The sequence below is a fragment of the Emydura macquarii genome, unplaced genomic scaffold (assembly GCF_026122565.2).
Source record: "Emydura macquarii macquarii isolate MOO-44397 ecotype Brisbane River unplaced genomic scaffold, CSIRO-AGI_Emac_v2 contig_1027, whole genome shotgun sequence".
NCBI lineage: Eukaryota > Metazoa > Chordata > Testudines > Chelidae > Emydura > Emydura macquarii.
Genome location: NW_027131164.1, coordinates 1,279,495 through 1,307,325, shown reverse-complemented (window position 1 = coordinate 1,307,325; position 27,831 = coordinate 1,279,495). Strand labels below are relative to the sequence as shown.

General features: G+C 40.6%; 1 protein-coding gene across 4 annotated transcripts in view; it reads right to left on the bottom strand.

The window, feature by feature from the left end:
- Window positions 1-27,831, bottom strand: part of ITSN2 (intersectin 2) — a 95,116-nt gene that overhangs the window by 23,144 nt on the left and 44,141 nt on the right. For 3 of the 4 annotated variants that reach the window (XR_010919051.1, XM_067544679.1, XM_067544677.1), the window contains 9 exons: window positions 24,390-24,565; window positions 24,002-24,146; window positions 23,054-23,259; window positions 21,927-21,991; window positions 20,816-20,982; window positions 20,401-20,446; window positions 20,205-20,326; window positions 18,807-18,903; window positions 17,450-17,641 (listed from right to left, as the gene is read on the bottom strand). Coding sequence is in view for 3 of the 4 variants with exons in the window: in XM_067544679.1 (XP_067400780.1) it covers window positions 17,450-17,641; window positions 18,807-18,903; window positions 20,205-20,326; window positions 20,401-20,446; window positions 20,816-20,982; window positions 21,927-21,991; window positions 23,054-23,259; window positions 24,002-24,146; window positions 24,390-24,565 (1,216 nt within the window). In the remaining variant the exon portion in view is untranslated. Of the gene's footprint in view, window positions 1-6,918; window positions 11,270-17,449; window positions 17,642-18,806; window positions 18,904-20,204; window positions 20,327-20,400; window positions 20,447-20,815; window positions 20,983-21,926; window positions 21,992-23,053; window positions 23,260-24,001; window positions 24,147-24,389; window positions 24,566-27,831 lie in introns of those variants that run through there. The other variant, XM_067544678.1, reaches the window with a different exon arrangement.

Here is a 27,831-nt window from a genome sequence, read left to right as displayed (position 1 = left end):
GAGTTTTAAAAGGTCTGATGTCATGTTTCATAACCTACCAGGGCTCTAAGCGACTGAAGTCTACCAATCTGAGATTTCAGCTCTTTCCTATGGTTTGTGACATTCAGTTCCACCTCTGGTGGGTCACAAGATACTGACCTTAGAGCAGTCAAAGGGCTTTCACACACTGGTAGTGCTTTTTCGTCATTTGTCAGGACTACACAGGTCTACACTACTAAGTTAGGTCATCGGACGCTGCTTTTCATCAATCTAGCTGTGCATGTATCTACACTTAAATTTGTCTCCACCAATGTGAGCTCTCCATTACACTGATACAGTAACACCACCTCCCCTGAGTGGCATTGAGCTATTGTTGATGTACTGAGGTCGACTCAGAACAAATGTAGACACTGCGTTACCTGCGTTGACCCTAACAGTCCTCCAGCAGCTGTCCCACCATGCCCAACACTGATTGCTCTGGTCACAATTGTGAACTCTACTGCCCAGGGGTCACGGTAACCAGAAACCTCTCTCCCCTTTAAAACCCTGCGAATTTTTGAAATGCCTTTTCCTGACTGTCCATCTTGGAGCCCACCTAGCAGCTCTCCATTGTCATGTGCAACTGCCCAGCTGCCTATGCCAGCAACACTTCAGATATGCTCCTGTCTGCAGTAGACAGGAGATACTGGATTGCCTGGGCTTGTGGGGAGAAGAGGCTGTGCAAGCTTAAATACAGACCAGCCAAAGAAATGTGGACATCTACTAGCAGATTGCATGGGGGGATGCAGGCAAAGGGACACGACAGGGATCAGCAGCACTGCTGAGTGAAAGCAAAGGAACTGCAGCAGGCATATCAGAAGGCCAGGAAGGCCAACAGTCGATCCAGTGCTGAGCCGCAGACTTGCCACTTTTGCAAAGAGCTGCATGTCATACTTGGTGGAGATCCCACCATCCTGCACACAGCTGTGGATACCTGCGAGAAGCCAACAAGCCCCTACCATGAAGAGCAAGGAGGAGGTGCAGCAGGAAGAAGAAGAGGATGGGGAACATGCAACTGGGGGCTGGGGGAGGGCCCAGCCATGTCCCAAGTCAGGACCTGTTTGAGACTACACTGCAGTCCAGTCAGTCCCGGAAGTCAAACATGGGCAAGCCCAGTGCAGGGGAAGGAACCTTGGATAAGTGTGTAACTGTATTGCCCATTACAGTGAGGACATCCCCAACTTAACAGGACACAGGTATTGACTTTTCATTAACATGCTCACATGAGAAGAGGCAGTGGTACAACGAAGAGAGGGGGTGTTGTTATCTGCTTTTCATTGCCTCGTTGAGTTAAGCATGGGGGCCATACGGAGCAGATTTTTTATGTACACAGGGATGTCCCTGGAATCCTCCTGAAAGAAATCAATGAAACTTCCACAGACACACACTGCAATCCTCTCCTGAAGGTTTCTAGAGATGGCAGCCTTATTTCTTCCACCACAGTAGAACACCTTCCTGCACCAGTCGGCGATACCTTCGGCAGGCACCATTGCAGTACACAGCCAGCAGCGTACAGGCCCAGGCGGCTTCGGGACACCAGTAGCAGCTGTGCTCTCTGTGCCTTTGTTACCCTAAGCAGCGAGAGATCCGCTAAAATCACCACCACTTGTGGAAAATGATGTCAGCATTCAGTGCCATCACCCTATACTCAAGGGTTTCATACAACCAAGCCATTCCCCGACCCCCGGAGAACCATTCTCAGCAGGGCTAGTGCTGTGAGTGGTGCCGTGTACAGGCAGACGTGTCAATAAGCACGTCCTGTCTAACGCTTCAGGGGAGGAAGGGAAGGGAGCTCTGAATCTTAACGCCTGCTTTCCATTGTGACTACGCTGACAGGGGTACCTCTGTGTGTTCTATCTGCAGCTGCTCCTCTTGCGGCCTGGCATGGTTTCCCCTCCACAGTTGCGGAACGCCTGAGCCGGATAAGGAGGAGAAAGACGAGGACTCTGGATGACATGTTCGATCAGATCCTGCAAGCCAGTGCTGCATCAGGCAGCAAAGAGAGGGCCTGGAGGGTGAATATTGCAAACTGTATGGAGAAGGAAAGAGCAGGCAGGAGAAAAGTGCAGGAAAAGGAGAGGGAGATTCACCAGAACGTAATGGGGCATCTCTGGCAGCAGACAAGGGTGCAGACTGTTGTGGACCTACAGGTTCCACAATCATGGGCTTGCCTCTCTTTGTAGTACATGGCGAACTCCAGTATAGCACCTCCCTACACCCCACCTCAATGTTCCATGTGGCACCAGGGTACACACCCCTATCTCTACCACGCCACAGCAGGGGACATTAAGGACAGCCACAACTTCACATACATCAACCGCGGCTCTCACAGGTCAGTGTATGTATAGCTAAAATGGACATGAATGTTCCTTCCCCTGCTTTAAGCTCTGTTCCATAAATTTATTAAGATTTTAATGTATTTACTTTTAACTTGCACAGAACATTTTTGGAAGTGTTTTTCTTACTGAAAGAAACTCTACTATTTGGAAAATAATTCATCTCTCTATGTTTCCAACATGTGCTGCAGAACACCTGGCAGTAGTGAAAGCACCCACTTAGTTGTTATTGATCGTATGCGTTGTGTCACAGTGTACAGTGACAACCACCATGGAATAATCATGAAAGTACAGCAAGCACCACAAAATGAATAGGTTCAGTGCCAGTGTTATATTTGTAGATGACAATGGCTTCAGTGAGGATGCTGGTATTAGTGCAGCAATCTTCCCACTGGATGCGAAGGATCTTCTGGAGGCATCATTGGTGATACCTCTCCAAACTCTTAAGATGTTGTCAGTAAATCACCCAAGTTTCGTATCCATAAAGGAATAGGAATGACAACTGTCTTATAGACCTGAATCTTAGTGTCTTTCCGTAGGTCACGATCCACGAAAACACATCACAGCAATTTCCCAAAGGAAGCACTTGAGTACTGGATCCTATGCTGGATCTCTCTGTCAATTTTTGCATCAAGGTAGCATCAAGTGGGAAGATCGCCATACTAATATCAGGATCCTCACTGAAGCCAATTATCACCAGCATTGAAGCAACGATCCTCATGCACTAATTATGCTGGGCTGGACATTGTTTGCAGATGCCAGATTTTCGCCTCCCAAAACAAGCTCTCTACTCTCAGTTCACCTGTGGTCAGAGACTCTGTGGTGGTCAGAGGAAACACTACAAGATACTCTGAAAGCACATCTTAAGAAAACTGATGTGGACATCATAAGCTGGAGGAGCAAGCTATCAACTGACCTCAACGGTGCCATATCCTTCCTCAGTGGCCTGCTTCGAGAAGCATCTTGCCTTCAAAGCTGAAGAGAGAGAGAGAAGGAAGGAAAAAGAAAGAACTTCCTTCCAGCAGGCAGCTGACCCGCTAGGAAACGTCTGTACCTATTGTGGGCGGATCTGTGGTTCCAGGATTGGACTCCTGAGTCATTTTAGGACCTATATGTAAATCTCTGGTAGAGATCATCCTCGAATCGAGGGATTGCCACCTCCGATATTCATAGATGTATGCCAAGCACCACACAATTCCTAATGCGGCCCCAAACTGCAGACAGGTAGAGCACAGTACACTACAATGTATTACTGTGGTTGCTATTACAGTGTTCTTTCAAAGCCTCCCTGAAACAAATAGCTCCGCACTGAGCTCTTCTGATAACACTTGTGTCTGGCTGTTGAAATTCAGCAGACAGCCACTCTACTTCCGCCCTCCACCCCGGCAGCAACTTCTCCCTCTTTGCTTCACGGATATTATGTAGGACACAGCAGGCAGATAGCACCATTGTGGTATTTTTCTCACTGAGATCCAATCTTGTGAGTAAACAATGCCAGCGTCCCTTCAATCTACCAACAGCACATTCATCTGTCATTCTGAGCTGATGAATCTTTCCATGGTGCTATCAAGGTGGCTGGTGCACAGCTTCATGAATCAGCGGAGCAAGAGGTAGATTGGATCCCCAAGATCACTACTGGCATTTCAATATCACCAACAGTAATCCACCAGCTGGGAAAGAAGGACCCTGCTTGTACTTTTCTGAAAAGTCCTGTGTTCTTAAAGATGTGAGCTTCATGCACCTTCCCTGATCAGCCAACATTGATGTTGGTGAAAAGTCCCCGGTGATCCACCAGTGCTTGCATAACCATAAAAAAACCCAAATCCTTTCTATTGATACATGCTGTGGCAAGATGGTCTTCTGCAAAAATAGGCATATGCATGCTGTCTATCACTCCACCGCAGTTTAGGAACCCCATTGCTGAAAATCCATCGTGTCCTGCACATTGCTCAGAGTCACAGTCCTTTGTACCAGGATACGATTACTGGTCTTGCACATTTGCATGACAACAGCATCCAAAGCAGATTTTCCAACTCCAAAATGATTTCCCACCAACTGGTAACAATCTGGGGCTGAAAATTTCCATGATGTAGTTGCCACTTGCTTCTCCACGGTCAGTGCAGCTCTCACTGTGGTGTTCCCGCATGGGAGGACTGGGGTGAGCTCGGCAGATTCAGGAAGGTGGCCTTGCCCATCTGAAAGTTCTGCAGCCACTGCTTGTCATCCCTAACCTGCATTCCGATGTGACGCCACCAGTCAGTGCTCATTCCTGGGGCCAGAAACAGCGCTCCACCATTTGCCACTGCTCCAGGAATGCCACCAACAATCTTGAATTAGTTCTTGTTATGTCCCACAGCAATCTGCTCCCCAGGTAATTATCATGTTCCCCATGGCTCTTCTTGTAGCTCTTCAAATACCAGAGGATCACGTGTCTTGTGCTTGCCGTGCAGGCTCCATGCTTCTGTCAGAGATGGCGGACAGTGACAAGTTCCGGGCGGGTTCACGGGATTTACAAAATAAGAGTGAAAATCATGGGACATGGATGGCATTATGGGAGGCAGAAAGTTGCATGATGGGAACCTGACCCGACAGTCCCAGTCACCCCTGCATGACAACAATGCGCTAGACAGTGGCGAGTTGCACTCTGGGATACCTACCCATGATGCACTACTCTGTGCATCAAAACAAGTACTCCTGTTCAGTTGTGCAGCACCGACAAAAGGAGCCAAATACGCATACACACAAGCAATATACTAACTGTGGCGGCTTGATGCCGATATAACTTGCATTGGCAAAAGCTTATGGTGCAGATGTGCTCTAAGTCTCTGATCTTTGAGCAGTGAAATTTTCTGTCCCTGTTGCATGTTATATCCCCTCGACAAGAGCAGCCAATTATTGCATTATCTTAGCTCATGCTGCTGTTTGCTGGTAATTACAATTGGCAGTAAAAATATTCGCTATGAAGCTCAATGGCCAATGTAAGTGTTACTTACCTAAGAAGTGATCAACTTTGGAAGGAAAACATTTTTTTTATGCTGAATAAAATGTAGACATAATTTGTACCATAAACTGGTAATTTTCAGATGTAAAATATGTTTAGAAAGGGAGTTAATGCCACTGGATATGGGATTCAACTTGTATTTAGATTGCATGCTCTTCTGGTCAGGGAGCATCTACTATTGTGTTTGTAGACTGCCTAGAACAATAGGGTCCTGCTCTTGGCTGGTCCTTATGCTCTATTCTAATAAACCTTAATCATAGATATGGCAGCAGAACCTTTATAAGCCTTGCTTGAGAATGCTTCCCAGAGCAGGATGTCACAAATTATTACATACAAGATGGAAGTCCCAACTCATGATTGAAAAATCATGTAACCAGATTTCCAATATTTACCTCAAATACTGAGGTCTGGATCAGTTAGCTGCAGTAAGGCTCAGTGACAATGATTCACCTCTGATGAGCTAATAAGACAGCAAACTCTAATTGCTAGGCAGACAGATTAAAAAGATGACAATCTTGATTGGTTGAAAGGTGAGCAATAGCTTTATTCTGGATTGTAACTTCATCTTCCCTTTGGCAACTTAATTCATCCTTTTTAAATTCAGAGCCATTATAGATCAATTTATGAAGACAACAATACGTATATAGTGATTTCTGTTAAGATGAACATTAAGATTGGTCACTGTTCACACTTTGCCTCAGTAAATATCCACCTCACAAGTCAGTGATTCTTGAAGTCAAGAGAGATCTGAATACAGTCCGGTAAAAAAAAATATTAAAAACAAGAGCATGGGCAACTTCCATCTTGGAAAAAGGCAACAAGACTCAAGCATGTGCTGAAATGCTTTCCTAAAGGGCTATTTGCATAGATCAAACCAATATGGATAATTGGTTCACCCCCACAATGAGGGCTACTCACAGATTAAGGTGCTTAATGTAAGTAAAGGGGGCACAATCCAGCCTTTAATAAACATGCATTTACTACACTGATTTCATTCTTCCAAGTCTACCCTAGCAAAGGACTGCAGGATAGTATGAACCGTCACTTGACTTTCCTTCATCTTAAGCTTTTTGATTTGCTGAGATAGTATACCATTACAACTGTAATTGTAATGTTAAGAGTTAAGAATGAGTTTGACATTAATGCAGCATATTAGCCAAAGCCAAAGCATCAGAAATTTATTTTTTTTCATTTTTCACTTCTTGCTAGTGGTGCTATGTGAGTTTCAAATAAAGTCAATCATCCATTGACGTCTGATCTAATAATCACTTGAGTAATGGGAGTAGTCCTTCTGAAGTCAGTGGACTACTTGCAACGAATAAAACTTACTCACATGAATAACTGTGGGTGAAATGGGAATCAGGTCCTTAGGAAAAACTCTGTGGCAATTTTAAATCCAAAACTCTCTGATCAAAACTTACAGTATATTCCCTTGCACTTTAAACAGAAGTAGGATAGGATTTAATTTTCAAGAGGAGAAAAAAAAATTGCTAACCCATGCCAGCTAGTTAAGAGAAGTTTTTTTAGTAGGCTATTTAAACACAAAACAACACACAGGCTATATCTTTTATGTGTCCCTTTAATAAAATACATTTGCATAGTTATCTTACAGGTTTTTTAAAAACAAAGATGAACAATTTCTTCATGCCAAGCATAGCCTGCGTTTGCATGGTCTTAATATTTATCCCCAACCATTAATACTATTAGCTTGAAAAGAACAACAAAAGATATTTCAAGGCAACACACACCATTATGTAACAGTTGAACAGTTCCATCACATTAAAGTGTCATTATGCTGTAGCAGCAGTCAGCACCACTATGGGCAAGGGTCTGTCAGCATTCCTGTAACAGATTCCTATTTACAAGACTTTATAACCTCACTAAAAAAAAAATCACTCTGGGATCCACTTTGGCAAACAAAGCCTTGGGCTCCGGGTAATTATTCATTCATTGCTAGGGGCAATTTAAATTAAATTATTATTAGAACAAGGAGCAATGGTCTCAAGTTGCAGGGGGGGAGGTCTAGGTTGGACATTAGGAAAAAGTTTTTCACTAGGAGAGTGGTGAAGCACTGGAATGGGTTACCTAGAGAGGTGGTGGAAACTCCATCTTTAGAGGTTTTTAAGCTGAGGCTTGACAAAGCCCTGGCTGGGATGATATAGCTGAGGTTAGTCCTGCTTTGAGCAGAGGGTTGGACTAGATGACCTCCTGAGGTCCCTTCCAACTCTAATATTCTATGATTCTATGATTAATGCAGAATTTTTTACAAATGGAACTTCTACCTTTTTTATGTCCCCAGCATTTATATAGCGCTACATATGTTTCAAAGTGCTTCACAAACAATAATTCTTCTTACATCTGTCCCTGCAACTGGATCCATCCTGGGCTTTACGTGGGTGCAGGGGATTGACCTATCTGGATTTGACTGCAAGATAAATAACTTAGCTTTGAAAGTATTGTTTGCAAACTAGACACTCATCGAATTTGGAAACATTTCAGTATCTGCTATTCTGCAGGTATACTAACAATTCTGTTCCTCCCCCTTCTACCACTAGAGGAGTCTCCCCAAGTCTCATGCCACCCGGGTAGGGCTCCACATCATGGTCATCTTTCTTTGTGTCAGGAGGCAGTGGACCCTTTACAACTAATTTTCTTAACTGGCTGGAATGATGGCTGAACATGTATGTCTCTCCCAGTTTGTGCCTGAGAAAGACTGGATCACATGTAACTACTGAGATGCTAACATAGTTTGAAGCATCCAAATTAAACCCACAACAACATGGAAATTCACTTTTAAAGCTAAAATCTGTTTAGACTAAGATGCTCCCATCTATACCCCTGAATTGATACAGCAGGGTTCTTTTAAGTCTTGCCTTAAAATAAGTATTCTGCACAGCCTTGTCTTATCAATAATCTAAAATGTGTATTAAAAAAATCCTCCTGTACCAGTATGTGACCAGACCACATAGTTATCTGGTGCATCATGTCTAACCTGAAAAATCTGTCTGATGCAGAAAATAAACACTGTGAGAGTGTTTTTATCGTGCGACGCATACTGATGGTGCTCAGATAACACTGCTGTATGCAGTGCAGTTATAGTCATGTCGCTCCCAGGATACTAGAGAGACAAGGTGGGTGAGGTAATATATTTTATTGGACCAGCTTCTGTTGGTGAGAGAGACAAAATTTTCAGCTTGTCTTTCTCACCAACAGAAGAGCTGTGTTTGGCTGGAAAGCTTGTCTTCTCACCAACAGAAGCTGATCCAATAAAAGATATTACCTAAGACATCTTGACTCTCAGACAACACTACAACATTTAAATATAACAGGGAAAGCCCATGTCAGCATGTCTCTGAACTCAGATCTAGCACCTGGAGGTTCAAACTGAATGCAGCTGCTTGTGTTTTAATTGTGAATGCTTACTTCTAGCTATGGGTTTATATCTGTCAAACCATATAGATATAGAATACTATCCCTAATATTCAACATCAGCTGGGTATAAGTGGGTAAAGCATTATTTATTGCTGAAAAATACCATAATATTATTTCCCAGCACACATTAGACAGGGCACAACTTTTTTATTCATTTATTTTTCTTTTTACAACACTGAGATCTTTTAGGAACTTGGCAATCAAGGCAACAATTTTATTGGTTATTAAGGAGTCAGATCTGGCCCAAGCCCTTTGGGTTAATAGCGTCTTAAAATTTTTGACTTTTTAAAAGTGGATGGGTCACAAAGACACCCAGATATTAGTCTACAATAAATGACTACTCGATACCACTATTGTACCACAGCAGTACACTTCTGCCTATATTAAACAGATCTGCAAAATCAGAAAATTCAGGGAAGGCAATGTAGGGCAAAAGCACATTTTAATAGAAACAGCCTTAGCTAAAAATCTAATTTCAACATGAAAAAGACATTAAATCAGCTAGAACATTGCTATTTGAGCAATTAATTAGCAGATTCTTTGCCTCTAATTAAAGTTAATTCATTCGATAAAATATTAATTGAGACAAAATACAACTGGAATAAAAATCCACTTATAATTTGATGTAGGCACCTTACTGTAATTTGTATTGCACAAAATATATCACTCTGAACTAAAGGACACATATACATTACTTGATAAAGTATAGTAATATATAATATTTCACTCTTTTGATAGAACTTTTGGAAAAAGTATTTTAAACCTCCGCAATTGTATTAACACTTTTTCTTGATAGTACCTCACAACATTCATACATGTAAACTTATAGTGGTTTGTAAACGATTTCAGATTGCATAAACCACATATTTGTTATTTCATTCCGAAATTCAGGAAGCAAACTAAATTTAATACTGCATCTACTGGAAATTCTTTTTGTTGTATGGATCATAGAACTGTTTTAGCAGATGACTGGTCTGCCATTAAGTAGACCCTTTCATTTAAAAAGCAACTAAAGGAAATCTATTTACTATCTCTTTTTTTCCTTTTAAAGTAATTTAATGCTGCTAAAATATGCCAGATTTATAGCCCTACTGACAGAAATCCTGATTTTATCCATATAACATAGACAGCATGGGCAGTACAAGCTTACCTACAACACTCTGCTATGGTGCCCCTCAGTCCTGACCTGGAAAAGCTACCTCTGAACCAGGAGAGAGGATGGGTCAATTTCCAAGCCCATTTAAATACTTAGCCTTCCTATTTAAGATGACAAGGGTGTCTACTAATATCTTTTTCTGGTGGTGGCATATTTTATTGTGGATACTTGTATCGGAGGAATTTAACTGAGACCAACAATTCATTTCGTAATAGGAACAAGAACAGCTTTCAGGGGCCAAAGACTTTCATTGACTCTTGACCTGGGCCAGATATGAACTGGTGTCCTAGAGATGAAAGGTCCTGTATCTGATTACCCAGTCTTCAGAGCCATTCAGTCCTGTATCAGAACTCTTAATTTAAAAAAAAAAATGGGGGCAGGTTGGTGAGTCTGACAGCACAGAGGCAGCATGGTACCCATGGTAGTAAGACTAAGAGATGCTGTTCACCAAATTGATGGCAACAAGTGTGTTACAATGGTAAAGTGCTTGAGGGAAGGTGGTGGTCAAGGAATAGGACACATCCACCCAAAGCAACTTGCAGGCCAGCCCACAAATTATATTAGTCTCGCTTCCCCTTGCCTTGAGAGAAAATGCCCCACAGTGCGACTGTAATGAAGTGAGAGAAGAAAACGAAATGAGAATATCCTTCATTCCACCTCTAAGCTCCCCGCCTCACAAAAAAAGGCCATTTGGAAGGCTGGATTGTATCAGACAAAACAGTTCTATGATCCAAATCCTAAAACCACAAAGCATACTTGTAGTCACAGTGGCACTGTGCAGTGCAGAAAGGTAGGCCAGGTTTTTTTTTTTTTTTTTTTTGGTTAATCATATATGCTGCCAATTAAAAAAGCTCACTGTGTACAGGATTAAACTGAATCTATCAGAACTGTAATCAGCAAATATTTTAATTCTGCAAAGTATTCAAGTTACAGCAAGAAGACATCTACCCATATAAAACAGCTCAGCTAATCTGTGCAAATAGTGGGTCTTTGTGTGTCTGAAATCCCACCAGGCAAGTGATACCTTGATATGCATGCTAATGATCTATGATTATCAATAAGAAAAGGAAAAACACTAGAGGAAACCAGAGCGGACAGCAGTGAAAGCCACACAAAGACCCACTACCCTTTCTGCTTTTACAAATTAATTGTAACAGTAGATTATAAAATACAAAAAACTAATTCTCGTGTGGATCTAACATTCAAACGAAGCAAATGGATTGTGTCAGATATTTGAGCAGAGCTGTCCACCCTGCCTCCACGCTATAGTCAAACTTGGATAGTGGGTCTCTGAGGTGCTTTCACACTGGAAGACAACATTGGGTCCTAAAAAAAAATGAAGGATAAAATGAACACAATCACAAATTGGAAGAATGAAACATATGAGTACTAAGGACAAAAGAAGACAGAATATCACTAAAAGGCTAGAAAGGAATGACTAACATACAACTTTCCTAAAATGAAAAATCATACCTTTCTATTCTTTCAATTCCACATTTTATAAGCATACATCAGTAATTACTTGTGCCTAGAAGTAAAATTTTAATGTCAACCAAACATCACAGATGCTCACTAATACACTGCAGCTAACTCATTCACCAAAAAAACCAAACAAAACCCAAACAATCCCTTTCTCAGGAAAAATCTGAAGGTGCATTGCTAATAAGTCAGTGGTCCTCAAACTTTTTCGGTCCACGCCTCCCCAGGAGCTAGGGGCTGGAGCTGCAGCCCAGGCCATGAATTTGACCAGGAGCGGGGACCGGGGCTATGAGTGTGGCCAGGGGTCAGGGCTGGGAGCAGGAGCAGGGTCCAGGGCCGCAGCCGGGAGCACAGTGGTGGCCAGGGCCGACAGTACAGCCGGGGCCCAGGCCAAGAGAAGGACCGTGGTTAGGGGCCCAGAGCATGGCCAAGGCTGTGACTGGGTGCGGGACCGGGAGCTGAGGGCCAGGGCCAAGCTGGAGGCAGAGTGGGCTGGGTGATGCTCGCTTCCCACCCTATGTGGGGGCTGGCCTCGGCCCTGCCACGTGCCCTGAACGTTCTTCCGCGCCTCCCTACTGGGAATGCCCCACAGTTTGGGGACCATTGAATTAAGTTATGTGAACCTAAAATATAATGGGTGAAATCCTGGTTTCAATGAAGTCAATGGCAAAACTCCCACTGACTTCAATGGAATCTGGATTTCACTCACAAGATTAATAGCAAGATATTACTGCTCCACTTTCTACATGCTTTTGAAAATATTTGCTCAGAATTAGTTTTATGATTACAAATTAATTTTATTTGCTGATGCCAGTCAGTGGCCCAGGTGAAATGAAACTTGGCTGCCTACTGGAAATATCTCTCTCTCACAGAAAGTACCATTTCAATCTGTACAATTGTTGGAAGCCTCATTTTAGAAGCAACGGACTACATGGGCATGAAGACTGTATTACTCTTATTCCCAGAGAGGGTACCATCAGATCAGTGATGGCAGTGTAGGGAAGCTTGAACTGCAGTTGCTCATGCTATAGCTGTTCTAAGAATAGAAGATTTTAGGCCTCAGACTGGCAATCTGACACCTTTAACAAGCATTCAATTAACAAAAGAATTAATTTTTAGAAAACATATAATCCATGACTATGTAGTGAGGTACTGATTTTATATTTGTATTCTACTTAAAAGGCTAAGATTTGGGGGCAAACAAACAAGTGATTATTAACTCAAAAATAAAAGATTATTTTTTTTCTATCTCTCTATTACAGAATTAATTTAGACCTTTAAAATCAAGCAGCTGATATGTTAAGCTTCCAGGGGGGAATTTTGAATTATTCATTGTAAGAATAATACACACAAGCATGCCATTATTAAATATTATCATAAACAGAAGGTTGTGAATATTCCTTTAATTTTATCTCTATAGACATATTTAACTATTTTAAATTCTCTTTAATGCAAGTAATATTTAATCTTCACTTAATTTAGGCCAATTTTGTGCAAATATTAGGATGAAGGCTATTAAAATGTCATCACAAAACAAGGAACTCTTCTACCATTCCGATAATTGGCCTCACTTGGATCTCAAATATTTAATTCTGCAGGTCACTAAGAATGGATGTGGTTACTAATAGTGGCCCATGGACCACAGTTTGAGAATCAGGGAGATATTTTAGGATCTTCACCTGCTGCTGTAAAATAATGTGTGTGTGTGTGTGTGTGTGTGTGTGAGTTTTGCTTGCCCTCTTTCAAATACCATCACTTTGCACTGGCTGTAACAGATACCAGGAGAAAAATGAAAGGAAACATTCAAGTTACAATACTTAAGCTAGCAATTCAATTCATAATCTGTCTTTAAAATATATCCGTGTCTTCTCAAACTATATTCACTTTGTTGTTTTAATCTCCAAACAAATCCTGGGCACACTACATCAAACAAATTCTGTGGGAAAACTCCCCCATTGATTTCTACAGCACACTTGTGCTAGTTTCTGCAACAGATTTAAATAAGTACAAGAATGTTATTTTAAAGAAAACCAATAATGCAGCTGGTAAATTATATATATTTAAACATTCTGTTGGGATTTTCTTCATTTTTAACTCTCCCTCAATGCTCATCTTCTAATCACATGCTGCAGACATCAAGGGGTTGATATCGAATTTAATTCCCCTTCTTTGTACAGCTTTATGCAATTTTTATGTATTTGAAATACAACACTAAAATGAAAATACAGAGAGCTGGATTTTCAAAATGAGGTTTGCACAAATACTTGCATGTGTGTGTGCACTTGAGTTACCCATGCAAATACCTGATTTGTACAGGCAGATTTGGTTGGTGCACAAATAGCAAGTTAGATGCTTAGCGGACCATGTGTATAAACAAATACATGATTTGCATGGTCACATCAGGAATGTGTATGCTTAAATTTAGACACGATTGTTGATACCACGGGTTGAAATCTTGGTCTTTGTGGAGAACCATTCAAGATTAAAAAAAATAAAGAGCACATACTAGGCAGGAGTTTAGAGGAAGTTTTACCTCTTCTCAAGCCCCACTTCCTGTTTCACTTTCTCTTCTGACTTCATTTGGTTCTTTTTCAGACATTAGCACACTCCCAGGTCTATTTCCTTATGCTATCTAGGCAGGGAGTGCTCTTGGTGCAAAATGTCCAAGCAGGGCAATAATCACAGCTAGTGGGGGAAGAATTCTGAGAGCGAAAGTAAACTCCCTAGTTGTGGACCATATGGATTCTGGATGACATAGTACAACTGCACTCATTTTCACAAAAGTGTGAGATTATACTAGATATGATGCTATAACATTAATATTATTTATTACACTTGCCCCTTCACACTTCCTACTAAAAAGCCCACTGAAGTTTCACTTCCTTCACAAATTCCACTGAAAAAGTTCATGGATTTTCCCCTCCTACAAGAATGGCTATGTTGCATGGTATATAATATCAATAAGGTGGATTGTACAAAACTCAGCTGAAACATATGAAATCAATTTAGCATCAGAAATGACTTTGGCTATAATTTCTGAACATGCACTTCACTCACTTACAAGATTAAGTTCCTGAATTTGGAAGCAGCAACAGGATTGCTTCTTGAAATAGAGACTTCTTGATAGAGACAATTGGAACAATCAAGTACTAGCTTACACAGCTGATGGTCGCTGACTGCTGTTGGTAGGCCCTATCTCATTCACCCACTTCCAAATGAAAATTTTGTGCACATGACTGGCAATTGTTTCTGTGTGTGACACTGCTACCCAAGATCCACATTCGAGAGGAAGCCAGTTTAGCGACACGACACTGAGCAAGTAAACTGCTTAGTCATCATATAAAATGTGTCTAATTATGACCCAATTTCAGGACCACTTTTGCTGGAATTAATAACACGCATAAATATCTTGCACTTAATTACCATACTTCATTTACATGAATTCCAATATTTTATTCACATCCTTCCCCCCGCCCCCAAACCCACACTCCTCACTATGCCACCTCTGCAGTATAGACTCCACTGGAGGGAAATATAGCAACTGTTGAATAGTACTATCAACACTAAAACACACTGCAGAGAACAGGAAGTAAAGATCAGTTCATCTAGCTAAAAGATAAATGAATTTGGCCTATCTAAATTCCATGTATCTAAACTGAAACATAATCAGGACAGTTGGGCGTACATCTCTATCCTTCTGGAAAATGCCTAGGAATTTTTAATGGTGATGTCCTCAGGAGCTTGGTTGTACATCTACCCCAAAGTAATTTAGCATATTTTTTCTTTAATAGCTGGAATTCTGTCTGTATCCAAACAAAAAGCTGTCAAAGCATAATGCAGAACCTGTATCTATTTAAATAAATGTATACTATGTGCTATTAAGATATAGACACACACTGAATTCTGGATGCTTTTTCTATGCTGGGACAACTACAAATGGTGGCATACGCAACACCACAAGGGAATGGTTTTACTTTACTTTTGCCATTTTACAGCAGCAGCTGCTGCATGACAAGAGAAGAGCGGAATTAACTGAAAAGATAGGGCATGGTATGTAAAAGGAGAAATTAAAGCCTGTGACACAGGGATCTCTTGATGCCAACTAGCAGGAGGTCCAGGGGGCGCAAAGAGTTTTACAGCGATCCGCTCAGTCAGATATCTGCATAATAGTTCTCCAAAGGGTGGCATGTAAAGTCACTACCGAGAGCCAGTAGCCCACTGGTCACCATAATCATTCCAAAATGTACGTACAGATAATATTTAAGGAGTTATTTATCTATATTGAAAATTATTTTCTTAAAGTCTTGGAACTAAGGCAGGTCACCAGGAGGTGGCATACTTCAGAAATGTTCCTTTCAGGCAGGAGGCAGCAGATACCTGTGTCCCTGTCTTGTCTCTTGTGTATTGTATGCCTCATGCTGTAGGCCTATTTGCATACTCAGCCAAAGGAAAAAGAAGAGATTGCAAAATCTACGAGAGAGGAAATTCAGAGGATGAAACCAACAGCATGGGTGGTGTCCTGTTTATGACTGAAGACAAGAGATTCTTAGGATATATCAGGGGGCACAAGAAAACACACAAATCCTTCACCTAGGAGGGAAGCTGACAGAGTGTCTGTCTCATGAAAGGAGGGCCACAGCCAACCCTGGCTGTAAACACTGCGTGGATTTTGGGTGAGACACGAGAGTATCTTGTTAATTAAGTCTAGGCTCTAGAATGCATTTTATGATTTTGTTTTATATGTAACCCATTTGTTTCGAATACTTCTATTTGCTCTTACTTGAATCTTTATGCTTTGTTAAATACACTCACACCTGATTTCACTATAAACATATTTAAGTGCAGTGTGTTAAGTGGAGTGGTGATCTGAGGTGGAACTGGCATCCTCGGGTTTGCTCGGAAGCACTGAATTTATGAACACTGTGAGTGTCCAGTGGACCAGGAGCTGCACATTCCGGGGAGAAACCCGGAGGGCTCGACAGTTGGGAGTATGCCAATAGCTAACCGGCAGAGAAACAGCAGAGCCTACAAAACTTCCAGGGAGTGCTTTTGTGCCCATGGCTGGTGGGGTTAGTGAGCTGACCCCCAACAGACACAGACAAGACTTCTTCTCGCTGAGGGCAGTGGTATTAAGGTGCATCACAACCCTGGGTGCCTCTGGAAAGCATTATAAAGACAGTCTGTCCCGAGCCATTAATGCCTTGGATCCAAATGACAAAACTGATTTAATCATGCTGCCCCTACCCCAAGATGAAAGGTTGAGGAAGTGAAAATTATAATGACCTAGCAGTGGAATGAGAGGCCAAAGACAGAATTTTTGCAGTGCCTGTATGTCAGAAAGAGAATGTAGTGTGTATCCTTCATATTAACTACACAAATTTGTGCTAGAATTCAGTCCCCATCTTGCCCCCAAATAATCCACATTTGTTGATCTTGAAGGCGTGCTGCAAAGCCCATCTCTTTCTCAGGATTTTGAAGAAGCAAGGAGGATTTGAGGGTTGGGATGGATATATTGTAGGCTGGGATCACTGGCCTGGGTGAGGATCTTTTTCTTCCCTTTTTATGAGCTGAGGAAGCTGCTGTGTTTATGTTTATTTTTTAAGTTGGTTAATGTATGCCTAATATGCCTGAAGTCTTATGATAGGTGTTTTTCATATTTTGTAGGAATTCAAATAAAGAAAAATAAAATACAATAGAACAAGTAAATTTGTACTGACTGTGAGACTCACTGCAAATTACCAAATATTGTGACTAAACAATTTAAAAGCAAGGTTAATGCATCACAGGTGTAATGTTTATTTAGGGACCTCACAGCAGCAGTGCTGCTATTAAACCTTGGCTGAGAAATGGGGTGGCAATATTTTTGTGTAGATTTGTCAAGTGTATTAGTGAAGTTCTGATGTACTTACATACCCATTAGAAGTCCTAGGGCTCCTACTTCTAAGCACAAAATAGTTCTAAACACAATAACTGAATCTTAAATCTTAGAACTGCAACAACAAAATGCTTTCAAAAATTATTTCTTACACTGTTGACTTGGATCAGAGTCTGTGGTCATCTTCACATAGTTCGAAGGAAAGAGACCTGTCACACCACTGATTTCTCCTTGCCACCAATCGGCGTCATCTTTGCTCAGTACATTAATGAGCTGCCCTTTGGAGAAACTGAGCTCATCTTCATTGTTTGCCACATAATCATACATTGCTATCACTTGGCATGCTAGGAAGAAAAAGAATATTCACAACAGGGGTTAGGTACAACTCCGAGTGTAAGGCAAGTCAGTGTTAAGACTACATAAAGTTCACAGAAAATATCTGAGCAAAAGAGGCCAAAAGCATTTTCAAAGACAAAGGATTACACAAAAAAAAAACCCAGAAGATTTTATGTTAATGTGAAAGTAGTTTGACTGCCCTGTCTTCCCCTTTTATTAATACTGAGTCAGTGATTAATTGACAAAAATTAGCTGAATCTTTCTACTTCCCAACTTTACACTTTCATCTACTTAGGTACTTAGATGGTTCCCATCACCATAACATCTGTGCACCTTTCAAATATTCAAACATAAAAATAAGTGGAACATCTTTCTCCCCCTTTCTGCCCAGCCTGTTGGAGAAACAGATTGATTAGTTTATAGTGGATATTTGTGTGTCAGAAAAAGGGTCTGTGTATGAAAAGAAAGACTGAATGCTAAGTCTAACAGAGAAGTTTTGATCATGGATGCCTATGAAGGTCTTGTACAAACACAGCAGAAGATAGGGAAGCTGCAGACTTTGAGGAGGTGGAACCAGAGAAAGCTGTTCTCATCAAGACCTAGATAAAAAATCCACATGGGAGTCAAAGCTGCATCTGCCCACCCTTAGAAGAAGCACAGCACACAGTTGTAGGGGTATTGTGAATAATAGAAAAGTTCCCAGAAGTCTTGCTGCCATGTGGAAGCAGGATTGTCAGGGAGTGGGATATGAACTCGAAGCATAAACCAGGATGTGCAAGGATGTGCAGTCCACTTTCACTAGTCAGCAAGGCTGAAAACTGCACTGCATCAGGTGAACCTTATGACTTTTGGACACAGTCTTTCCTCTGTAGGACAGAAACAATGAGTTATGCTCCGTGCAGTAAGCCATGACAAAAGATGGCGCATTCCAGGAATTCTGTTTTGATGAAGAAGTTGTTTGTTAGGCTGTATGTTCCTTGGGACAGAAACTGTCTTCTCCTGGTACAATGTTCTCCAATACTGGTCTCTGGATGTTTTGCACAACCCCCACCACCAGGGTAATAGGCAGCAATTAATCAGATTATTACACTATACACAGGCTGTTATTTAGTGTAAGTGAAAGAGTTACATACAATTATTCAAAGTTAAATATAAATGAGATTTTTTTCTTACCTGAGAGAGCAGCAGGAGTCGTTCTCTCACTGCTTGGACCCAACAATTTAACATGGTTGGCAGGAAACCATCCTTTCTGCCTCTTTTTCCCTCTTGCCTGTAAAAAAATATTTCTGAGAATTAAACAGACAACTGACTGGCGGGTTGTTACAAGCACCACACCCACAAAGCTTCTCAACTAAAAGTCACAAAAAACCTGCCGAAAAAGTTATTAAGCACCTAATGGATCTACAAGACAAAATTTGGTTTATATTTATTGCTAAAAGCATATTCAAATACGGCTGCACTCTAATTTGCTCAGCTGAGTGAGTGTAAAGTTCACAGCCAAGATTTTCAAAAGTGACTAATGATCCTGAGACACCTTAAAGGGGCCTAATTTTCAAAAAGTGCTGAGCACTTGCCTCTGAAAGTAGAGCATCTATAAAGTGTCTCAAACTGGGTGCCCAAAAATGGCAGCATGCAAAGTCACTAGTCACTTTTTAAAATCTTAGCCTATATATCTAGTACCATTTTCTGCCAGTTAATATAGAGTGAATGCTAGCTAAAAGAAAGCTTCTACTGTGGATTCTTCCCTTCTTTTAACCTGCACTGTTACTGCATGAGAAGGAAAGGTTAGAGTATGAGCAGAGACCCTCAAAGAGGTAATATTCCTACATCATGTTCTGAGAAAAGCTGCCACTGTAAGTGTGTATAAGCAATGATATTATGATACAAAATATGGAAAATACCCAGCTACTGCAATAAAATATCAAATTAAATCAAGCAAGAATTGACAATTGACCATCTCAGTTTTTCTCTCTCTTCCACTACCAAAACTCCTTTTCTAATAAAATGCATACTACTAATGTTCTATTTTTTTTTCTTGCACAGATTATACATTAACTTTTCCATTGCCAACAATTCCCAAGTCCTGTGGAATTGCTTAATGATATTAAAATGATACTGTGCTCTTTGAAGTTACTACTATAGGTAGTTTATGAAGTTTGCTTTCAGAGCTTTCTGGATGAAAAATGCTTTTTGAATGCAAGGAATTATAATATACTGCACTAATTTCCCTCCTGCTTTTAAGAGTTCCTACTATTTCATCAGAGGACTGTTACCATTTAATATTTTAATGAATTTAGCACTGTATTATTAGTTAAGTGGTTCTTCTGACTCTAATTACTACTCTTCTTAACTGCCAATACTGGATACCCATATTCTGCCAGGGTTACAAACGTTGATTTTCAGTAACAGAAAAGAGGCTGAAACAACATAGCTTTTAACTTACAGTGTGATGTTCAAGAACAGTTTATGTAGGGAAAAAAGAGCTTAAGAGCTTCTCACTTTTAAAATTAAATCACAAAGACTTCTCTCATTATTATTCATTATGTCAAGATTATTTTTTCCTTTGATTACCTGTAATTCTCCTTGCCACCATCCACTAGGGTTTTTCTTTAGAATAAGTATCAGCTGTCCTGGAGCCAGACTAAGCTGTTCTGTTCCTGATGCACTGTAAGCTGTTGTCACCTGGGCAATCTCTGAAGAAAGAAAAGTCTGGTGAATAATGAACAAATACAATAAGCTAAAGGTGTGTAAGTTACATCAGACTCACCAGGTTTCCTATTTAATGTTCCAGTTCTGCTTGCAGTCCCAGAACCCTACAATCAAAAAGCACAACATTTTAATTTGCAGTGGTAACAGCAGAATTTACTGCAATTTTCTCTTTTTTAATATTCTTCCTTTCCCACAAATAACCTTTATTTCTGAATTTTTCCTCTTTACCAAGCATAACGGCTTGAAAAATGGCAAACCGCTTTCTTGACCTAAGCATTTATGCCAGATACAGCACCAGAGAGCACCAACTTAATGCCCAAATTTTGGTATGTGAACATACAACCTAGATATAAGACATACAGTTTAGCTTGGTTTTTTTTAAAGTCCAAATTCTAGCAAAATACAGTGAATTTATACAGACAAAAATAAAACTTTCTTGCTTTAAGTAAAAAAAACCCAAAACAAAAACGCACATCTTGATCCTTAGGTTTGACATAGTTTGATGGAAAGATTCCAGTTCTGTCAGCAATGCTTCCTGTCCACCATTCTCCATCTTTCTGAGTCACTAGTATTTCATCTCCTTCAGCGAAAGTCAAATCACCAGGTTCGGAGCTTGTATAGGAATAGAGTGCAACATATTCTGTGGCGAGGAAGGAAAGGAGGGAGGGAGAGAAAAAAAAACTGCATCAGAGTTCCAGGGGGAAAGTTTTTCAGTTGTAATCAAGAGAAGCCAAACTAAACTGAATTTTATCAAAACCCTAATACAGTAAATATAACAAGAGGCATGCTGGTCAACTCTCTCTTTTTTGAAATCTCGCAAATATATAAGGGTTTCTCAAGCAATTTCATAGTATGGACCAACTTTCCCTCTCACTTACAATTGCATCGATCATCTCTTCTCCCATTTGCAATTGTGCAGACTCTCTCTCATGTGCAGGTACATAATATTTTGGTGACAAATGTAGCAACTACAGCAACTGCTTACATGGAAAAGCAATATATTTTTAGTGTCTGAATGTGATTTAGCAGATGGACATGAGAAGACCTAGTACCATGTGAACAGCACGCTCTCTCTGGATCATCAGTGGTCCACAGACCACAGTTTAAGAATTGTTATATGTGAGAGATTTCAGCTTGGACCCACGCTTCAGCACAATCATTTACATTCAGAAAAGCCGTAAGAGGAAATATTACATACACATGGCAAATTCTATAATACCTGATTATTATGGTAGAGATAAAAAACCCAAGTGACTAAGCAGATTTACACACATTCTGTATATTCTGAAAGGGTGGGAGAATGGGTAAATACAAACCAAATTAAAAGGTTCAGAGATTCTTTCCCACAAACTTTTTTTCCTATTTGAATTTATACTTTCTCTACTTGAATACATACAATGAAATAAACTGATAATCACACTTAAAGAGCCTAAAAAGCACATGTGACTATATCCAGATCTCTGTAACAGTCACAGCTCTCATCAAGATGTAATTCTATGCATATCCATTATTAATTTACATGCTATTAAACAGAGTTAGTTTTATAATTTTATAACTGACATCATAGCTGACATCATAGCTTACCCTCTCCAGCTGTATAAGATGATGTGCTAGGCTTCTTGTTTACAGTTGCATAAAGACTTTCAGGTCTGCAGACAAAAAGATCAAAGTGACTTAGAAATGTTCTTCATTTACTGATAATAATTTAATACAGAGTAATTTTCAGATTCTTTGAGAGACAAGAAATTGCAGCCAAGCACTATTTCATTCTCAATGGGCATATATTACTAATGCTGTTGTCCCCATTACGGTTTTTAATTAAGTTGTTGCAAGTAGTCACTAACATTACTGCAATATCTCCTAAATATTGCATAGGACATGCCTAGCGAATATCAGAAACACTGCAATAACATTAATTGCTAGTAAAGGCTAATTAGCAATCAAAAAATTGATTAGGGATCAAGACAGGTTTACCTAAAGAGCAAAAATATGACTTCAATTCATCATATGGAAGACTCCTAATTTAAGCTACAGGGTTTGGAAAACACAGTCATAAATTGTGGTATCCAAGACGCACACTAAAATAAAGATTTTGTATAACAACTTCACATTTATTTAAAATTTGTCTCGTTCTGGAAGATCCCAAAAGAACTTTATGTCATGTATGTGCAAAGATCACTTCAACCGCCAACCTGCAGCCGCTTCTAGGATGGAATGAGGCAGCCTTTCCATGCCAGCAGCACTAACTAGATTTGCAGCAATTAACTGAACGCTTAGCTAGAACATTAGGATAGACTTCACTACTTTTGCCAGCTAGAAAAACACCACTATTTCGGCAAGATGTGCCACAGGAGTTTATGATAATTAGTGGTAAAGACATCTCAATTTTGCATGTCATCTAAAAGTTGACGCCTCCAGCAGCAGAGTGCCAGCACCATGCTGAGAAACTGATTCAATACTGAATCAAGAGGAAGAAGCATGTTACCTGTTGAATAACCACACACCACTTTTTTCTAGCACCCAGCTTGAAAGATCTCCTATTTGCTGACCAGGCCCAACATTACTTAGCTTGTGAAAGCTGGTTAAATTACAGCCCACGATTGCACAGTGCAGGTCATACATGCTACTTAGTTCCCATAATTTAAAGTATCCCCATGTTTTTCACTCTAATTTTAGCTGTTGAATACAAAAATACCAACTGTCTAACTTACTCCTCTTGTTTACTTTCATTTGTTGGCAAGATCTTGACATAGGATTTAGGAAACCATCCCCTTCCTCCATGCACCTCTCCAAACCACCAGTTTTCCTGCTGCTCTAGCACAGTAATTATATCATTTTTTGAAAAGTTCAAGTGGTTATCTTTTTTTGCAGTCCAGGAGCAAAGTGCCTGTGCTTTTAAATTCTCCACAGCTTGCCCCTGTTCAAATAAAAATACAGATGTTAATCAACTTTAGTATCTATTATTTATGCAAGTTCAAAAATCACCGTCTGGACTCTAGGTATGTTCATTCCTAAATATCAGTTGATTGACTTGCTATCTTGACAGCAGCGTTTTGCATTGCCATATGCGACATGTGGACTCAGGAGTGACCTGTGGACTCTGCTCCCTATTGGCCAATTAAGTTAGAAATGTCTTAGACGTATATCTGGTTCTATGGAACAATACTGGCTGCAGTGTCGGCAAAAATATACAATGCCTTTGAGAGTAGCTCTGGAAGGACCCACACATTGGTAGTCTTCTGTCTGAAGGTAAAATATACCTTTTGGATAAAAAAAGAAAGGAAAAGTACATACAAAGAGTGGTCCCCAAATGGTTAGGTAGGGAAATCTGAAAGATCACCTTGTGGCCCAAACTGATGAGATAAACACCCAATTACATGTTAGGTTCCTCCACATGCTGCAACTCGTACCCTTACAAAATCCCAAAGTCGAAAGAAATTAGCCCAGAGTAACACAATATAGTGAAAGAAAGAAAGAGTTTAAGGGCGATATCCTCCAACAGCGTAAATTAACATTGCTCCAATTCTCACCAACTGGGCATCTGGATTAGTGTCTAGATCATTACAGAGAATTGTTAGAAAAAGCATAACTCATCTAAACAAAAGTATATCGGTATCGTTAACATGAACCTAAAATACATAAAATTCTCATCAACATACCTGTCCATGAACAGGAGAAACAGATCCTGGGGACACGGTACGAGTAAAAGCGGATTTTTTCTGCCATGTTGTGTTAACATTTAGGCTTGAGAAAGGTACATTTTGGTAATCAGAGCCTTCTGCTGATTTATTTGGTGAAAGTGGTCTGCAAATTTAGCATAGGCACATAATTTTTCTTAGAAAATACATTAGCAAGACCTACCATTTCTTAATTATGCAAAATGCATGTGCTACACATTACAACTCAGAAGATCAAAGTTTAATTTGCTGTATTATAGATCTTCCTCATATAGTCTCTGTTTTAAATTTTCTACATTTAATTTACAGTAATCCATAATCCTTTTACATAACACAAAATTAGAGCTGTCGATTTAATACATAAACTTACTCTGGAGGACTTGAGGTAGTAGACAAAAATACTGCAGGAGGAAGTAAGGCCTTCTTAGGAGATAAAGCTTTTTCACTTTCTGATATTTTTTCTACATAGTTACATGGAAACCAGCCAAAATGACCTTGAAAGCTCCCATATAGCCAACCAGGCTCTCCCACGATTTTCTCATCAACCTGGGGAAAAAAAGCAAACGAAAGATATGAGATAAACAAAATATTTGCTGTGTCAGCATGTTACAATTACGGATTTAACTGGAAAAGCTGTGGCCATATAAGGATCAGATCACAGCATCTGCACTGTGATCTCATTTTAGAATTTAGCCTTTTTTTAAACTAAGAACCCCATTGTCTAATACCATTCTGTCCCAAGCTGAATAACAAGGCTATTGCTCTTATGAAGTGTATGACTACTTTTAAAATGGGAAAAAGTATAGACTGCTGGTTTTGTATCATAACATACCTTTAGGGAAGTATTTGCATTGCTTTATTTAAAAGGCTAAAGAGAGGACGTGACATGTATCTGAAGTTAACTGAGCTTGTCTGAAAGTTATTATGACTGCTATTATGATTATTTGCATTACAGTAAGACCTCAGACCCAAAAACCATCAGGATTCCATTCTGTTATGCATGGTAGAAACACAGAGCAAGAGAAAGGGGTTTCAAACAATTTTTATATAAATTAAGTCTCCTCTGATTAAGATACATAAACAAATGTGTCCATCAACTCATCACATCTTAACTTAGATACTATGAAGTTTTTTACTCTAAATATTTTATGAGTATCTGGGGGATATCAGAAGTAAAAGCATGCTCAGCTAATTGTATCTGTAAACTATCAGGTACCTTTCTTTCTTCCCTTTCTAATGCAGATATACAATTTAACACTATAAAACAGAAGTCTAACATTAAGAGATTTAAATTGGCTTAAATTGCTTTGTTAATATTCAATAATCTGGTATCTGCATCAGCACTGATTTAGCTAGTTAATGAGTTAGGGAAAGTATTTTATTTTTTAAACTATTTAATGAAATCTATATATCACCACATATTATATTAATCAAAAATTAACTGAATACACAAGCTTTTAAGATCTTTGATTACACGTATCATGCACTGTGGGGAAAGAAAGCCGCACAATATATACAAGTGTATACACAGATGTATTCATAGAAGGGACTCAAGCTAAACTGCCCTGAAATACTCCCGAAGATTAGTTCAAACAGACCAGCCAACTAGAAAAAAAGAAATGGTTACTTACTGTAACTGTGGTTCTTCGAGATATAATGCAGATGTGTATTTCACTTAGGTGTGTGCACATCCTGTGCGCTGGAGCCAGAGACTTTTGCTTAGCAGTACCCAAAGAGGAGTGGTGCTTGCACCTTGTGGCTGTGGCCCTCCCTTGGCTTACTGAGGTGGTGCTGCCCCAACCTCTCTTGGTTCCTTCACACCAAAAGCCCCTGAGAGGAGATTCTGATGCAGAGGGGTCAGAGGGTGGGTTGTGGAATACACATCTGCATCACATCTTGAAGAACCATATTTATCGTAAGTAACAAATTAATCTACGACTTCTTCAAGTAAATGCAGACGTGTATTCCATTTAGGTGACTCACAAGCAGTACCCCTAATCCGGACGTGAGGCTTGGAGTCTTCTGCAATAGGGATCACAGAACTGCCTTCCAAGGCCTGTGCCCATTCTGGAAGATGCAGTAACAGCAAAGTGGTCCCTAAATGTCTGAATGTATGTATGGAAATGTCACCGAGGAACGCTATCGATGTCGCTTGCGCTCCCATGGAGTGAGTCTGTATCTGCTGAGGAAGCGTAACCAAAGCTATTTCATACGCAGCCTTGAAACAGGATGTTATTCATGTAGAGATCATCTGTGCAGAGACTGCTTTATGCGGTCCTTGTATGACACAAACAGGCAAGACGAAATGGTTTAGTCCTGTCTAGATAAAAGGCTAGACATTGCCTGACACTGGAGGCACTGTTCTTCCAAGAGTGTGACTTCGGGAAAAACACAGGTAAATATACCGTCAGATTCAGATGAAATTGAGGGATCAACCTGGATAAAAACTGTGGATGTGATCGCTGCGTTACCTTGTTCTTGGAGAACTGAGTGTTAGGCAGCTCAGCTATTAGCCATGGGGCCTGGTGTGGTACCGAAGCCCTTCTCAGGATGAAGATCACCCTTGGCCTAGAAAAGTGCGGCCACCTCTCATTCTGGGGTAGGCGCCTCACTGTAGAGGCAGAGGAGCCAATCTCCATCATCGGTGCCGAGGAAAAGGTCTCATAAAACCAATTGGGACTGCTCCAGGTCACAGGGCGACTCTTCTGCCTCCCCCAGGAACAGCGCTGACTGGCATATGACCAATTCCTGCACTCAGGATGGTGTGGGTATACCTGACCCTTCGCCAGTACTGAATGGGAAGGGCAGAAACCCCGTACTATTGACTCTGGTTCTGGCCTTCGGAACACCACGATGAGGTGCAGCTGCAGCAACAATATCGCCCGCAGCATTCCTTTGTGCAAACTTTCCCCCTGAAACAGCAAGACTACCCTAGAAAGAGAGAGAGATCCCACAAGAGAAAGCAGTCAGGCTCGGGCTTCAGACAGTCCACATGACTGCCACTGGCACAGGCTAAATGCCCGTTTTGACTCCTTTGTCCAGAGCACTGGTTCAGTCATTACTCCATCCCTTCTATCCCTTTGGATAGCCTGCTGGCTGGCCTGCCCCCCTGCCTTTTTTTTTTTTTTTTTTTTTTTTTTTTTTTTTTTTTTTTTAACAATGCTTGGATCTCAATTACCTCTGACAGCTGGGTTCTAGCCACTGTCAGATGAGGCTACCCAATCCAGCTCCTCTCCACACCCCCTTCCCACCTCACATCTTCATCCCTCTTCAGGGACCCCTCTCACGAGACACTGGTCATGGAGTTGTAGCAGTGGAACACTAGCACCAGTTTTTCTCCTATTGCCTCCTGATACCGAAATCCAAATGCAGGATGAGAACCATCCTTAACATTCACGGCCTCTACAAATTCATCAAGTATATGAGAACCCATGGTCAATCTATTGGCTATCCTCCCTGTGCTGTCTCAGAATGACTGGTTCACTGCTCTGGATCTTCAGTACATTTACTTTCATGGGGTGATTCTACCGAATCACCAGAAGTTTCTGCATTTTGTGATAGGAGAACACCATTTTCAGTATACTGCTCTTGCCTCTTCTGCCCCTCAAGTCTTCACCAAATGGTGGTGGTCATGGCATGTTTCAGAGGAAGGGACTCCACATCTTTCTGTACCTCAATGACTGTTCGCTGAAGGGCAGCTCCAGAGAGGAGATTCTTGCCTACATCGACACCACATTGAGTTTGCTCGACCATCTGGGACTCATTTTAAACACCGCAAAGCCAACCTTGGCTCCCACTCAAAAAAATCGAGT